Source organism: Pecten maximus, chromosome 18 (assembly GCF_902652985.1).
Source record: "Pecten maximus chromosome 18, xPecMax1.1, whole genome shotgun sequence".
Lineage (NCBI taxonomy): Eukaryota > Metazoa > Mollusca > Bivalvia > Pectinida > Pectinidae > Pecten > Pecten maximus.
Window position 1 is genome coordinate 15686040 of NC_047032.1, and position 15469 is coordinate 15701508.

At 32.7% G+C, this 15469-nt stretch overlaps 1 protein-coding gene across 1 annotated transcript; it reads right to left on the bottom strand.

Moving 5' to 3' along the window:
* Positions 1–10364: 10364 nt before the first annotated feature.
* On the bottom strand, positions 10365–14672 carry LOC117316759. Its single transcript, XM_033871527.1, has 5 exons — positions 14283–14672; positions 13920–14049; positions 12886–13032; positions 11892–12062; positions 10365–11516 (listed from the first exon to the last, which is right to left on the bottom strand). The coding sequence occupies exons 1-5, from the start codon at positions 14448–14450 to the stop codon at positions 10636–10638; spliced, it is 1497 nt and encodes a 498-aa protein (XP_033727418.1). The 5' UTR covers positions 14451–14672; the 3' UTR covers positions 10365–10635.
* Positions 14673–15469: the final 797 nt, after the last annotated feature.

Consider the following 15469-nt stretch of genomic DNA (forward strand, 5'->3'; position numbering starts at 1 on the left):
GTGAAAAAACATGTTTTTACAAATGCCATATTAGAAAAAACAAAAACAACGAATAATATGGTGTATTTTTGTGTGTCTCTGGTTATAGTTCACAAGAAAATCATTTTCATGACTGTGCTTAAAATTTTAGATTTGAGAATCAGTATTTTTTAAACAAATAAAAATGATTTTTTTTTTTTGGACATTTATTAAGAAAGTCAGACTTTGAAAATGCAAGTCGCCCTGGTTACCAATCTTTCTGTAAGGTATATCCTTAAAGCTGCTGTATTACATGTAAGGTAACAATTGTAAGGGTTCATTGTACTAAGGTATATTGATTTATATTGCATAATATACGCAATATAAATCAAGAGATACAAACGGACATTTTTTTTCTAGATTGACAGCATTTGGGATTTTCAAAGTGATGTTTTTGACAAGGGTAAAATTTCCTCTGACCATATATATAGTGTACAGTATTGGAAGTACTTAAACCTTTGATACATTGTCAAATTCACTTTTTCTTATTCGGTGGTATAATGACTTGGCAGTGAAAAGTTTCTGGTGTGATATATTTATGAATAGGGTCTGCCAAAAAAGAACATTATATACACTTGTATACTGTAAACATAACAATTTTAATGTACTCAAATTTAAGTAGATAAGAAAATTTAAACACATTCGCGATGAATAAGCACACTGACAGTGCTTGCCTTAGAAGACAATGACCAGTTCAATTAGCACAGCATGATTTAGCGAAAGATTATTAAGCGTGAAAGCGCTAAAATAGGTTTTTTCGCTACTATATGTACATTGCAGTATATTCTGTGTTCCCTGTTGGAAAAAGGGGCTGCGGTGGCCGAGTGGTTAAGGTGTACCGACACTAATTTATCACTAACCCTCCACCACTGGGTTGCGAGTTCGAAACCTACGTGGGGCAGTTGCCAGGTACTGACTGTAGGCCAGTGGTTTTTCTCCGGATACTCTGGCTTTCCTCCACCTCCAAAACCTGGCATGTCCTTAAATGACCCTGGCTGTTAATAGGACGTTAAACAAAAACAAACCAAACCAAACCCTATTGGAAAAGCTGAATAAATAAAGCATGCATTATAGGAAATATTTCAGGAACAATAGTAAATACAACTCTTGTTTGTTTAGGTTTGATCTTTCTTGTATAGCAACTCTGATATTAATATCTTTGTATAAGGAAGTAACTGTTATATACAAAAAATATTATCAACAGGTAATTGTCATATGGAAATCACCTGAGAGAACCTGGAATTCCAATGACGTGACAACATGCTTTTTAATTACGTGTAGTATTTTTATCTCTTTTTTGATAAAGGCATGGAGATTTCAATTCCTATTGTGCTGTTTGTTATTTACATCTGTGTTTGGCAATCTTCCATCTTTGAGTTAATGGGATTTTCACTAAAGCAGAACCTTAAGGTAGCTTATCCTGTTGCACTTTTTTGTATTTTAATAGCAGAAAGGAATTGCAATTTTTTTTTATATACAAAGGCAATGATTTTTTTCACCAAATAATCTCTATCTGGAGAATGTGATTCTATAGTAACTGCAAGGAGATTATTCAGGTGCTACCCGACAGCTTTTCTTATAGCTCTTTACTAGTAAAAGTAATTATATGGGACTCGCTACCTTAAAATGCTGCACCAAAACCTGTTCTGACTCAGTAATATATTTATAGCTCTTAAATGTGTATGTGTGAGTCACAGAGTATAAGTTGCATGGCTATAGATGTACATGTAATGGCAAATGATTTTATCACTAGAAGAGATATCAAAATGAGTTAACAACTAAATTAATTTCAAGCTTGTAATCATACGAAGAGAGTAAATATAAGACAAATATTAGACAAAACTATTGTTGTCTCTTAAATGTGTATAATATATATATATATATATATATCATTTCAATTTTTGGTAAATTCTATTTTTAATAAACCTATTAAAAAAAACTTTGATGAACTTTGAACTTTGTCAAAATAAAATCAACAGTTTTAATTTCTTGAATATCTTTAAAAACATTGTAAATATTCTCATTTTGTGAAAAGATTTAAAGTCCTGGTACATCTGTAACAACTCATTTAACATTTGGGTACCGAATGCTCGAGTTTATAGACTCACCCGTATATACATTTATGTATATATACCAGGGTATTTCCTTATAAGGAAAATGTACCTCAAGTCTTAATGTAAATAATGCCTAGATTGAATTAGCCAGTATTGCCAGTTTAAAATATTAGTATGGATTTTCTTATGTTATTCTTCATCATCTTGTCATGTTTTATCTTTAATATATTTTTTATTCCTCACAGGGACTTGGCACGATTTCCCAACCCATGGTCCATATATATGTAATATAATAATACTATTATATAGTATATTTATGTATGTATGCCAAGTCCCTGTGATATTTGCCTGTTGTACAAAATAATCACGAATGATTAATAGATAGCCATACACTGTTTTAAATTTTATGCCACTATACTGTGCTACAGTATATATATTGCTTTAGTATTACTGACAATGAGATATATAGATATTTAGCAACAGTATTATGACAAGTTTTAACAATGAAAGGGTACTCTATTCTAACGCTTATGGGGAAAATATATAGTCTTTGTTGTTGTTCTCTTATAATCTTATAACTGTACTTTACATTGAGACATATTTATTTAGATAACCTTTCGATCTTTCAATAGACAAATATTAATTTTAATTTTCGATTTATATGGTATGATATATAAGAAAAAATGGCATCGGACATCACCTATAAAAACCTTAATACCAAATTCAATATTAATTGAAAAGCTTAAATAAATAATTCCATTTTGTTGCTGGGAAAGATATATTCATTGAAGAAAAAAAAAACTGCTGCATTTAAACTCCGAAATTCTTAAAACATATTTATGAAAAATTTTAGGTGTTATTAAAGTATACATACAGTACTTGTATGTTGTAATATATTGTATTTTATTTCTAATCCATATTTATTCCAAACCAAATGGGTAACATTATATGTTTTTACAAACATTTATACTCACGAAATGTTTGTGAACTCAGTGAAGCTATTATATGTATGTAGTTTGTATTTCTTTTCACCTGATGACCAAATGGATCTACCATGTACATATCAGGGATCTTGACCCCAGCCTCCTCTGTCACAAATTTGTAATAGGGAATCTTAAGACAGAAAATAATTATAATTAGCATTCATTTTATCGATTGTTAAGAGAATTTTGTCAGAATGTACAAATTTTAAAACAAAAACAGAACAGAAAATAAAAAAAGACTTGCTAATTGAGTTACCTGTGCTAAAACAATATGAAAATGTTTGTTTTATGGACCACCATCCCATGTGTGGTACATTGTAGAGGAAATCAAATTTGACAAATTTCGAAATTATTGAAATTCTTTCAAATCATTTGAGGTATAAATCTGTTTATTCATCAGGTAATTTTTCGATTAAGACCAAGTTTGTTGCTCAAAAGAAGATTTTGCCTGACCTAAGACTTTACTTTAAATGATATGCTGGGTTACTTTTTACTATAATGATAATATTAATCATACACTTGTAATATTTAATGCATGTTTTTTGATATTTATAGTTTTATGAAGTTTTGCATGGCTGTTATGGAAGTACTGAACTTTTAAGTCTGAATATTTTTACAAACCAGATACTTAACTGTGATAAGCATTACTGTTTTAATATTTACGCCACTTTCATCTGCACGTCATTTGAATTTCTTACAGTGATTGGATGAATGTGTATCAAAAACTGTTTTGATAACATTTTGTGTTATGTGGGTGGTAATTTCATTTTCGTTTAGTGCTCAATATATTTATTCATGTTGATTTTTTATTAATTTAAGCTATGCTTTTGAAAAGAAAACATGGTTAACTTGTTGGAAAGCGTGTCTTGAATAGCGACCACAGGGGCTTGGCACGATTTTCCAAATGATGGTCCATATATATATGTATTATAGTGTCCTTCGTGCCAAGCCCCTGTGATAGCGACTGTCTATCAATAGCGGTTTGGCTATCGGACAACAAAAACTTTGCAGTAACATGTAAAATGTGTATCTTTACTTCTGGTTGACATATTCTTGAATTGTGTGTAAAGCTTTTAAAGGGGCTCAGTATACCGTTACGTGATCACCCTGAAACAGGGTCTTCTTAACTACAATACATTTGTACCTAATTGCGCTCTATAGTTTAATTGTACAATAGTTTTCCTTAATTTTATAATTCTATCAAACTGGCATCATTATAATTCAATACAGTTTAACTAAAATGCTATATATGGTGTTATTGAAATATCATTTTAATTGAAATAAAAAATATCATCACGGTACATGGGATTCTCAAATTTGATTTTTTTCTCTTTTTACCTTTTTTTAAAATTATGTTATTAGTCTAGAACGATTTCAGGACATAATTGTGTATTTCTTGTAACATCTGATACTTTAGTTGTATCGGATATCCTTTAGAACTCAAAATCACTATAACATATTGTAGTTATTGAGCCTCTTCAAAGTGTCTCTCATTTGGAAAACATGTTTAAATTTAGAGCCTTTCAAATTAGATTTTAAGAAAGACTCAAATTCACTTGTGCAAATATCTCATTTTATTTTTAACAATAGGATTCGGAATCCACAGCTCTACAATGATAGCATAATAAAAATTCAATTCTAGTATCATATGGCTTTATGCATATGAATAAGCAATATATTGTAAAAGGGTCAATTTATACGATAAATGATATTTTGAATTATATTTTGGATATTTGTTGGTAGGAAAATGGTTTCCTTTATATATCTTGAACTTGTATGTAATGATTTATTAGAAGAAAACACTCTTTGTTATAACTTTATAGTTCTGGTTCGTGATTATATGTATGTAATAACTTTTTATTTTCTCTTTTTTTCCTTCCGTTATTAACATTGACATTCATCTATAGGAGATAATAAAAAACCTTAAAATTAAAAGTATATGCGTTTCTTTTATTGCACATTGGTGCTATTGCTTGGGAAAAATACATGCCTGTGTTTTCCTGAAGCAAAGAAACAATCTACAATATGTAGGATTGCTGGATTTATAAATAAATCAATCAATACGACCATGCTATCATACAGTAAATGAAGGAACGTCTGTATGCGTACTTGTCCTATATTATTCACCTAGCCCGAAGGACCAAAGTGAGCTTATGCCATAACGTGGCGTCTGTCTTCCGCCCATCCGTCCGTCCGCCCCTCCGTCCGTCAGTCCGTCTCTTCATCCACATATTTAGTTCCCAGCTGTTGACTTTTGGTACTTATTGATTTACATGAAATATGGTCCCGAATAAGACGTTCAGTTCTCCAAAAACACATGCTGAGGTGAATGATAAACGTCAAAGGTCAAGGTCATTGGCCAAATGTAATGGTGAAATTTTGTATCTTTTCACTGATAAATATTTTGTAATGACATGAAACGAAGTTGGTCGGAAGTAAGCAAAGAGTGATCTAACCAATGATCACGGTAACTGGGTCAAAGGCCAAGTTTAGTTGGTTCCAAAGGTCAAGGACAATGTTGATCTCTGACAATGACCCTGACAATGACCCTGACGGAGGAAATTCACAACAGGACGATAGAAATGTTAAAATCAGGAAGGAGAGCTGCAATATAGCTCCATAAATCAATACATTACATAATATACGATATTAGATTTCAAAGGTAAATCAGGTACTTATGTATATTCTACGCCATGTTAGAATCTAAATGGATTTAAAACGTGGCATGCAGTCTCAGGGAATTAAAGTTCACAAGCTTTGTCAACCACTTTCAAATCGAGAAGATTTAACAAAAGATATGAGTAAACAATGAAAAATATTGCCATTGCTTATCCAATCCTTGGTATGTTCGATGTGTTGACATATTGAGGATTTAACATTCTTTAATAATGATAGATCCCTTTATTATACATTTTCATTTTTTATTTTTTATTAATTTTTTTTTAAACTTGAATTTTTTTTTTTAAACACTCCAGTTTCTATACAATGGTACCTATACAATAAAATTACACACTAGGAGTTGTTAATATTTCATAATTTTTTTATATTCTAACATATTTTATTGTCAAAACGTACAAAGGGATTGGGCACAAGTTTTATCAACGCCCTTTCCCAAAACAAATACAAAATTATAATATTTGACAAAATAAAGACTAAAGGTCATCAATTCAATATGTTTGTAACATCTTTGTAACATTGCTCTCCGATTTGTCAAAAGGCAAGAAGTACAGAACAAACAAATACCATGCATTTTAAAATCTATTGCTTGTTTTTATAAACTTGTGTACACTTCTGAATATGATTAAATTAGTGTCTACTGGCAGATAAACATTTCCACATAGGAGTAACTTTAAGTTCATAGCTGCCTCGATATCTACATTTCGAAGACTAAGAAAGAGTAATTGCCTCTGTATATCGTAATTTGGACACTCAAAGAAAATACGAAAGGCATTTTCACAGGGGTTACCACAAATACATTCAGCATTTTCTACCAGGTTAAAACGAAATAAGCCATATTTGAGAGAACTATTTTGATACCTTAATTTTGGTGTGAATTACATTAATTTTCCTATCACCAAAACCATAATAACTGGGAGGTTTTAATGTATTTATAACTGGTGTAATAGCATTTTTTGAAAATGCTCAAGCTACATGTAGGAGAAGATATAATTGTATGAACTAGTTCGTTCCATAGACGAAGAATTGAAGGTAAAAAGGATGAATTTGTAGTAGAAAGCCTATAGTTAGGAATAACAAAATTATTTCTATTTCTCAAAGCATAAGGAGTGTTTTGACCAACATATTGGGGTACTAGAATATTTTTTAAAAAATCTGGAGTTAGATTATTTTTCATCTTATACAGTAATTGTAGTTTTCTTCTATTACGTCTATCCGAAAGTGGCTCTAGACCCGTTTCAATGTATAAAGAAATGCTACTAGCATATGAAGGTAAACCAGTTATAATACGTGCCGCTTCACGCTGGGCCTTTTCTAATAAATTTGATTCTAACACATCACACCCATCCCATAATTCACACGCATATTCCAAAACCGATAAGATAAATGTTTTATATATTCTTATTAATGTATCACGTTTAAGCATGTACCGTATAGCGGGAAATTTTAGCGGGGCTTTAATTTGGCGATTTGGCGGGTCCGTTTATAGATCGCCAAAATTTAACCCGTCAAATTTTAACACCGCCAATTAAAAAGACGCGAAAATTTCAATTTTGCCATTAGTTTCCGTTCCGATCGCCATTTACCTTTGATAACTCCCGAGAGTAACGACTGGTGCGTAACGTTGGTTGTTGCCTTGCACCTGTGGGCCAAAATGCCATGAATAATATATATTTATGCCATATATAATTATATATAATTATATATATTATATATATTATATATAATGCCATGAATATATATATATATATATTTATGAATAGGTATAGCTAGTGAACAACTACTCACCATACATGTATAGCAATACAAGTATGACATATATAGCATCATAATTATTTTTTGTGAAAACAAAGCCATCTACCCTTACCATTCAATGGACTGATGTTAACACTTTACCTGTATACTCATTGTTTAACATACCTGTACGTATACACATCATACAATAGATGACCACGTCGATAGCATACGGTTGATTAAATTCTCTTTGTCTGTTGCTTGTACACATACTCATATAAACACTAATTTGACAACACACTTCATCAGCATGGATAGAATGTATGGGCATAACATAATTATCTATGTATACCGGTAGGTAATATATATGCTCAACGCCAAATTAAAACCCTAGATTTAATGGAAATCGCTAAATTTTAACTCGCCAAAATTTAACTTTCAGTTTTCATGACCAAATCGCCAAATTTTACGACCGCTAAAATTTCCCGCTATAAGGTATTTCAATTTTCTCAGAGCATTGAGCTTTTTAAGAACAGACGTATAAATATTTTCAATATGGTCACTCCATTTACCTTTCGAATTGAAAGTGACGCCCAAATGTCTATGGTTATTACTAAAGTTTAAGAACTAGTTTTCAAATTCAAATTCAATGATCTCTTCTAAATTGTTAAAAAGAGATCGAAATAAAAATCACTTCTTTTTTACGTGGATTAAAATCTACCAACCATCTCTTTGCGAAAGAACTTAATGATTACAAGTCCTGGTTAATATTTATTTCAATTTCATTACAAGAGGCAGATGTACTCATAAGTGAGGTATCATCAGCAAAAAGACGTGAAGCAGAAAGCCGAACTTCCGCAATATCGTTTATATAAATCAGGAATAGTAGGGGGGCAAGGATAGAGCCCTGTGTTACTCCTGCCTTAATATTACCAGTGCCAGAGAATGAATTGGATATGAATACTCTTTGTTTTCTGTTTGTAAGATAGTAACTTAACCATGTCAACAATTTACCAGATATACCGATTTTAATTTAATTAACAAACCCTTATGCCACACACGATCAAATGCTTTTGATATGTCACAAAATACTAAGCAAACGTGTTTTTTTCTCCTCGAGGGCTAAACAGATATTGCGATATATTTCAATTAGTTGATGGTGTGGAGTGACCGGGCATAAAACCTGATTGATACGTGTAGAAGAGAGAATTTTCAATAAAGTAATAGTGGATATGTTTATAAATAACACGCTCGAAAACTTTACCTACGGTTGATAATAAAGATATTGGTCTGTAATTAGACGTATAGTGCCTATCACCTTTTTTGAACAATGGCATAACGGTGGCCATTTTTCACATATTTGGATAGATACCAGAGGAAAGTGATAAGTTTAAAATAATTTCAAGCGGCTTTGCAACTTACTGTGCTGTATGTTTCAACATATGGTGGCTTATCCCATCATGACCAGAGGCTTTACCTAATTTCAAAACTTTCAATATATCAATAATTTCTTATGTGTTTACCCTTAACGAGCTTAGTGTTTTATAAGTTTTTTGAAATAGGAATATCTCCATTACTATCATCAACATCGGTTATAGAGCAAAAATACTAATTCAAAATATTTGCTTGGTCACCGTCGTTCGTAACTATATTTCCTAAAGCTGGATATGTTACCCGATGATTTCATGAGTTCCTTAATTAATCTCCAATATGTTTTAGGATCTGAAGAAGATTTTCATAAAAAATTTGACGAGCATGTTTCTTCATATTGTTGACTTTATTTCGCCGAGCCTTAAATTTGTTTATATAATGCTGAAGAGAAGAAGAACGAGCTTTCTTATGTAATCTGTCACGAATCCTTATGTTTTCCTTAATTCCGATGTCATCCACGGTTTATCTTTAGGTCTAACCGTAATCTCTTTGAATGGAATACATATATGAGTAAAATCTAAATAAATTTTGCTAAAGTTTTCACATGAATAGGGTTACGATAGCCTTCTAAATGTAGTTTTTCAGATGAAACATGCTCATCTAAGTGTGTTTCCGTAAGGCAAATAATATCATATTCTCCAGCTAAATCCTTAATGTATTCCATTTTGTTTCTAATACTTCTAATATTTAAATGGAAAATAGCTAATTCAATTGGCCCTGGATTGGATTCTATATCCATGTCAGTTAGTATCAATAGCAAGATTATTAAAGTAAATTCAATATTAAGAAAATATGAGTTTAACAAATGAACTACGGAAAGGGCAAGCCATAGTATATTTTTTCTTAAAGAGTGGAGACAAGTTAAAAAAAAGAATTTATATAAATTTACATGTATATTCAGAAGAATAAAAATAGATTTAATCAAACATCTGCCGTAGACCCTAGAGTAAAAATTCCTAATCGCCATTCTATAGCTCATGATATCATTACCCATTGTCAAATGAGAGAAAATATCTGGCGATTGGACAAATTTCTAAGTACATGTATAACAAAAAGTGCTGACCAACTTTTTGAGCATTTCGGAGAACAACATAACAAAAAAACACAGCTATCAGTAACACATGGAACAACAGCTACATGTATATACATTGATATGTAGAAAAGATTCCACAACATTGATAGAGACTGACCGACTCTTTATTAAGTGTCGATCGGGGTGCAACAGATTAATACTTCAAATTTGAAAAAAGGAACAGAAGTAAAAAAGAAAAGAAAAAAGAAGAAAAGAAGGAAAAGAGAAAAAAAAGAAAAAAAGAATAGAGAGAAAAAAGAAAAAAAAGAAGAGAAAGAGAAAAAAAAGAGTATGAGAAAAAAAAGAGAAAAAAAACAAAAAAAGGACACACATATATATATACAAGGTACAACAACACATGTTAAGAATTTAAAAAAGACAACACTTAGATAAAAGTAAGATAATACATAACTAGATTTGTTTATAATTAAGATAATCAGTACATTATAATATATTTCATAAGTAAGGACAAATATGTCAATTACACGAATATAATGTAAAGAGAAATTAGAATACAACAGGTGATTGGATAGCCCCTACCTAACAAGCTTTTCGGCTGACACAGCATATTCATGACAGAACAAATCTCAACTGCATCATCACTTTGTTCTGTGAATTTTAACGTCAACCAGAATGTATTATTTAGAGATGAATTATTTTCAAAACTTCATTTTGGTATGTGGCCAATGTTAATATATTGCCGTAATTTTATCAAATCGATTTCTTCTAGCTTAAATTCTTTTCTTAGTATATCATCAGTCAGTGACGGATTTTTTAATGTTTTACCGTCGATCCGTCTCTTTTCAAATGTTTTTACTACTTTTGTTCTTATTCCTAACTGTTCCAAACGAGACTTGACATCAATCACAGACATGGATTCGAGATCCTCTTGAACATTAGCACCCTTTACATGCACTAGGGGTTCATGTAGATTATGTTTACTAGACTCTTGATTTCGCTGAATATCTGTTTCCTCTCCATCAGGTTCGTATCTTTGTTTGTCCTCAAAGTGCGCGCGACTTCGACTGGGTACAGGTTGTGGTTGTATTGTGAATGTTCGATTTTCCTGAACACCATATTCGTCCCGTTCACGTTCATGCATTTGTCTGTCTGCTGGACGCACAGGAACTCGAGGGGGCAAAGCTGGCGGTTGTGTTTTTTCTCTTTCATATCTTTGCAGACCTATTGAATGTACCTGATGAACTGACGGTGGAGGTTGCCTTTTACATTTTCTATCATGATATTGTTTTTTTCCTTTATCGGACTCACCTGTGGATGCACATGTATTTTTAGCTGCTGACATCACGCTACTTTGCATATCGACAAGTGGTGTCTTTGTATTATCTAAAGTCTTGACATAAACACGTTTTTCTTTATTAATTATTCCAATGAATTCCTTTCTTTTTGGTAGGCTAGGTTGAATCTGGATATCGCATGGTTCCATGTACAAATGATCCTTAGTGGAGCTACATTCTATAACGCAATAACTGCTGTCACGTTGTGCCAAACCGGTTCCTGTAAATGGCGGATTTTGATATTGCCTTGTTCCTGTTAAACAAGTACGTAAAGTATATATGTCAAAAGTAAGGAATCATTGCAGTGCAGATGGAAGATTCAGTTATCATATCTTCTAGGCAATCAGCCACATTGAAAAAACCAATAAAAAGCAAAGAAAGAGCTAGCAGACGCAATCTGTACAGATATCTTAAAATGTGACAATTTTTTTCCGCGCGTTGCTGCACCTTTTACGTATATTTCTATGCTATTTAAGCAATGCGCATTTTGAATTGTACATGCTAGATGTCAATGCAATTGTTATTATCTGAACTGTGATTACCCATTAGTAACGTGGAATTGGGATATGTATCAAACGGATTTTTTGTTTTATTTCTTAGCCACAGTTTCGGATTATGGAGATTTTACCTTTGCTTCCTGCGGTAAGGTCAAATTTTATATTCCTCTGCGATATAAGATTTGAAAATTCACGAAGTTTCTCTTGAAACTCCACTTGAGATTTCCCTTCGATGCCCGTAATTATGGCACATTTTATCACAGAAGAAAGTGCTGTGTAAACGGGTACTTCCAACAGACGACCTAAAATAGAAACAAATAACCTTTCGTATATATTACTGATTGTATTTAATCAATAGAATGTTCCTTATACATATTGCTTGTTTGTTTTGGAGTTTTTTTAAAGGGGGGAGGGGGGGGGGGGGGGGGGGGGTCGGTAAGGGGTAAGGTATGTGTCCGAGGGGTTGTGTGTATATGTTTATGTCAGTATGGTCATATTCTTTATTCAAATATCAATTTCGTGTCGTTAAATATCATATCAAAGATTTATTTTATCTAAATTCTTCACAAAAACACGTGTATTTCATAACCAATATTGAAATAATGTTTTATGCAAATCAAACAAACGTCACTGATGATTATACTACTTTAGCTAAGGGTTTAGTTTAGCACTTTAGGTTTTATTTATTCCCATCCTTCCTTTTGGATTAGTCCATACTACAACATCAATGAACAGATCTCGAAAGACAAAAAATCTTTAGGATACAATATCATGCACTGTTTTGGATATACGGTATTTTTTAAATTTAAAGCAAACCAGTTTGTTTATTGTTGGAACATACTATGTAGTTTAGAAGCAACGCCTTGATTTTAGGAAGTGTAATCCTCATCTCGTCTCATGACTACTGAAGTATAGCTCACTGTGACATACATTATACTGAAACTGATGGAGACATATTGACAAACTGTACAGGTAGCAGAATCATGGAGCAATAAGTCGTAATGTTATTTATAAAACTAATTAAAATAAACATTCTAACAGTGTGACGTATATTTTTATAATAACGCAGTAATTGAGCTGTACCAAAAAAGACACCCAGTTCTAACAAGTATGTTAATACTGTACCTTCAGATAAACAATTGCCGGCGAGGTAGAATTCTATATATGCCTCTCGTAACGTCAGTGTTGTCTTTGCGTCGGATTCTTTTAGGATTTTTATCGGGAAGTCGTTATTCTCAATCAATATTTCTGCAAGTGTCTGCGGAATGTTTCCTATCGTAAAAATCATATCTATTAATTATCTTATCATGGGCACTTTTTTCATTGCAAATATTCCTTTTCTCTTACCCAGGGCAGGGATATCTTCCATTTTAATGTTGTGAGATTTTTTATCTTACCCTAGGCCTTGGGTTGAGACAAGCTACATGTGCGCTTTGCAAGTTACTCTCGAAAATTGTATGACGTCACGTCAACATTGCCTCGAATTGATATAGAATCAATATCAGATAAACAGAAGGATCTCAATCCTCTGAGTTAAATACGTAAGCTACCAAACACTCGGTAAGCTTCATGTTTATGACAACCTAAGCATGATTCTCCTCAGTGTGGTGATTGCTATAGAACTGATTAAGTCTCAAGTTAATTATTGGCTCTTTTTCGACGTTGGTACCATTTAACTGAAATTATTATAATTATTATTTTACATTTTCTTACTTTTAAAAAATCATATCTAAAAAGTGTTTTTGGTTTTTGTTATGGTTATCAAGTGTTAACGTTATAAGTGTCTATGACTGTCTTTATATAAATAATAAGTCTGCCTGACGTAATGTTTGTGCTCTTAGAACGAGTAATATTGTACTCGAGATCTTGCAAACACAATTTAAATGGATCGGTGCTAAGAGCACACACATTACGTCAGACAGATTTATAATGTATATATAGGCAACCATCAAACACCTTATTTAACATGCTCAAATAACTAACACACCTTTTAGGTATAATTTTCTAAAATGTAAGATAATATGAAATAACAATTATGATAATTTCAATTCAATGGTACCAACGTCGATAAAGAGCCAATTTTACACTTTCGGGTAATTCCGGAAAGTTATTACCGATCACTAAAAATGAACTCGAAAGTTAATATTGATACGACTTACCTATGCCTGACTCCCGAACAACAAAGAACTTGGTGTCTGTCTGCACTGGGATAGATAAATATGTGTTGTCATTGTCTGCTGTTTCAGCCATTACTCGACATTGCTTCGAAAGCTTGTGAATCCAATACACCTGTGAACAATAGAATAAGTAAAATGTAAAATTAGTAAGTATCAGTAAAAATCTGTTATTTTATCATCAACGCCTAGGTAAAAGGCAGGTGTATCACACTTTGCCTCCCACACAACTATACCCTTGATACGGTTTGCCTGATGTGAGTCGCCAAGCTGTGTGGGACATCAAAGGGATCCATATTATTTACCGTTAGTTCTTTGATAGATACTATGCGGTATCGCTGTACCTACTTCGTCAGAGCTCATGTCTTCACATGATTCGCCGTTGTCATGACCTTCGGTAATGATCACTAGTTGTGGCAGTGTGGTTCGGTACTGATCAAAGAACTCTCTCATAGTCGTTTCTTTGGTTTTATCATAAGTAAAGTTGACATCCTTTTCATTGGTAGATGTAGCCATAGTCAATTAATGTCAGTGCTGGTTTCGTATGACATATAAATGTTCTATCATTCAAAGTCTGCGATAAGTTTTCATTTTAGGTATAACGCCATCTACATCTACAAAGCCTTTGTTTTGTAATCACATCTTCCGAACGTTTGTAGTCAATTCCAGTGTTTAGTCTGAAGCAAAACATTCCTTCGTGATAACTTGGCCTGTTCACGACTGCGGTGTTTATGTTAATGATTTCAACACCATACAATCAGGAAGCTTATTATGACTGTGTGTTCCGATGTATTATGGAATGTACATATGACTAGACGCTATTTTTATTATGTTGTGTTATAGGACAATTACCACAACAGATGTATTATGCATCGCTATTCATCTACATTAAACTTTGTGAAGTAGTTCCTAGTGTCTTATTCATTGACTTATTTGGTTTTATCAACCTGCGAATAAATATCAACCGAGGACGAAGTTTATTTGCGTCCTGATCTTATGAGGTATATTTCATCACTTGTAAAATGGCACGACCTCCTTTCCCGACCTCTGAAAGTAGTATATTTAAGCTTGATATTTTGCATTTAAGATATGGGAAATCAAGACGAATATGTTTATTGAGTTGCTCAATCCTTCAACATGGACTCGGGATATCGTGTTTTATCGCTATCTTTTATATAGTCGGCATAGGCAGTTCGTGCTTTGCATCTGTGAATTTGAATAGTGTAATAAAATGAAGCCTTAACGAACAAACCTGCGTCAAGTTTTAAAGGTATGTGTCAAGTCAATGTTGACTTATCGGTGATTCGATAGGCACAGTGGTGACGCACTTGCCTTTTACCTAGGCGGCCGGGGTTCTATTCCCAGGTCGGACGTGAAAAGGTATGGACTTACATCCGGGCCAACAATCGTGAATCATATTAGTTGATTTAACTCGTTTCGCATTCGTTGTGAAAAATAAAATTTACATACGGACAATATTTCCATGGTCATATTTATTCCTGCCTTCCACTTGCTTACATATATGATATGATACA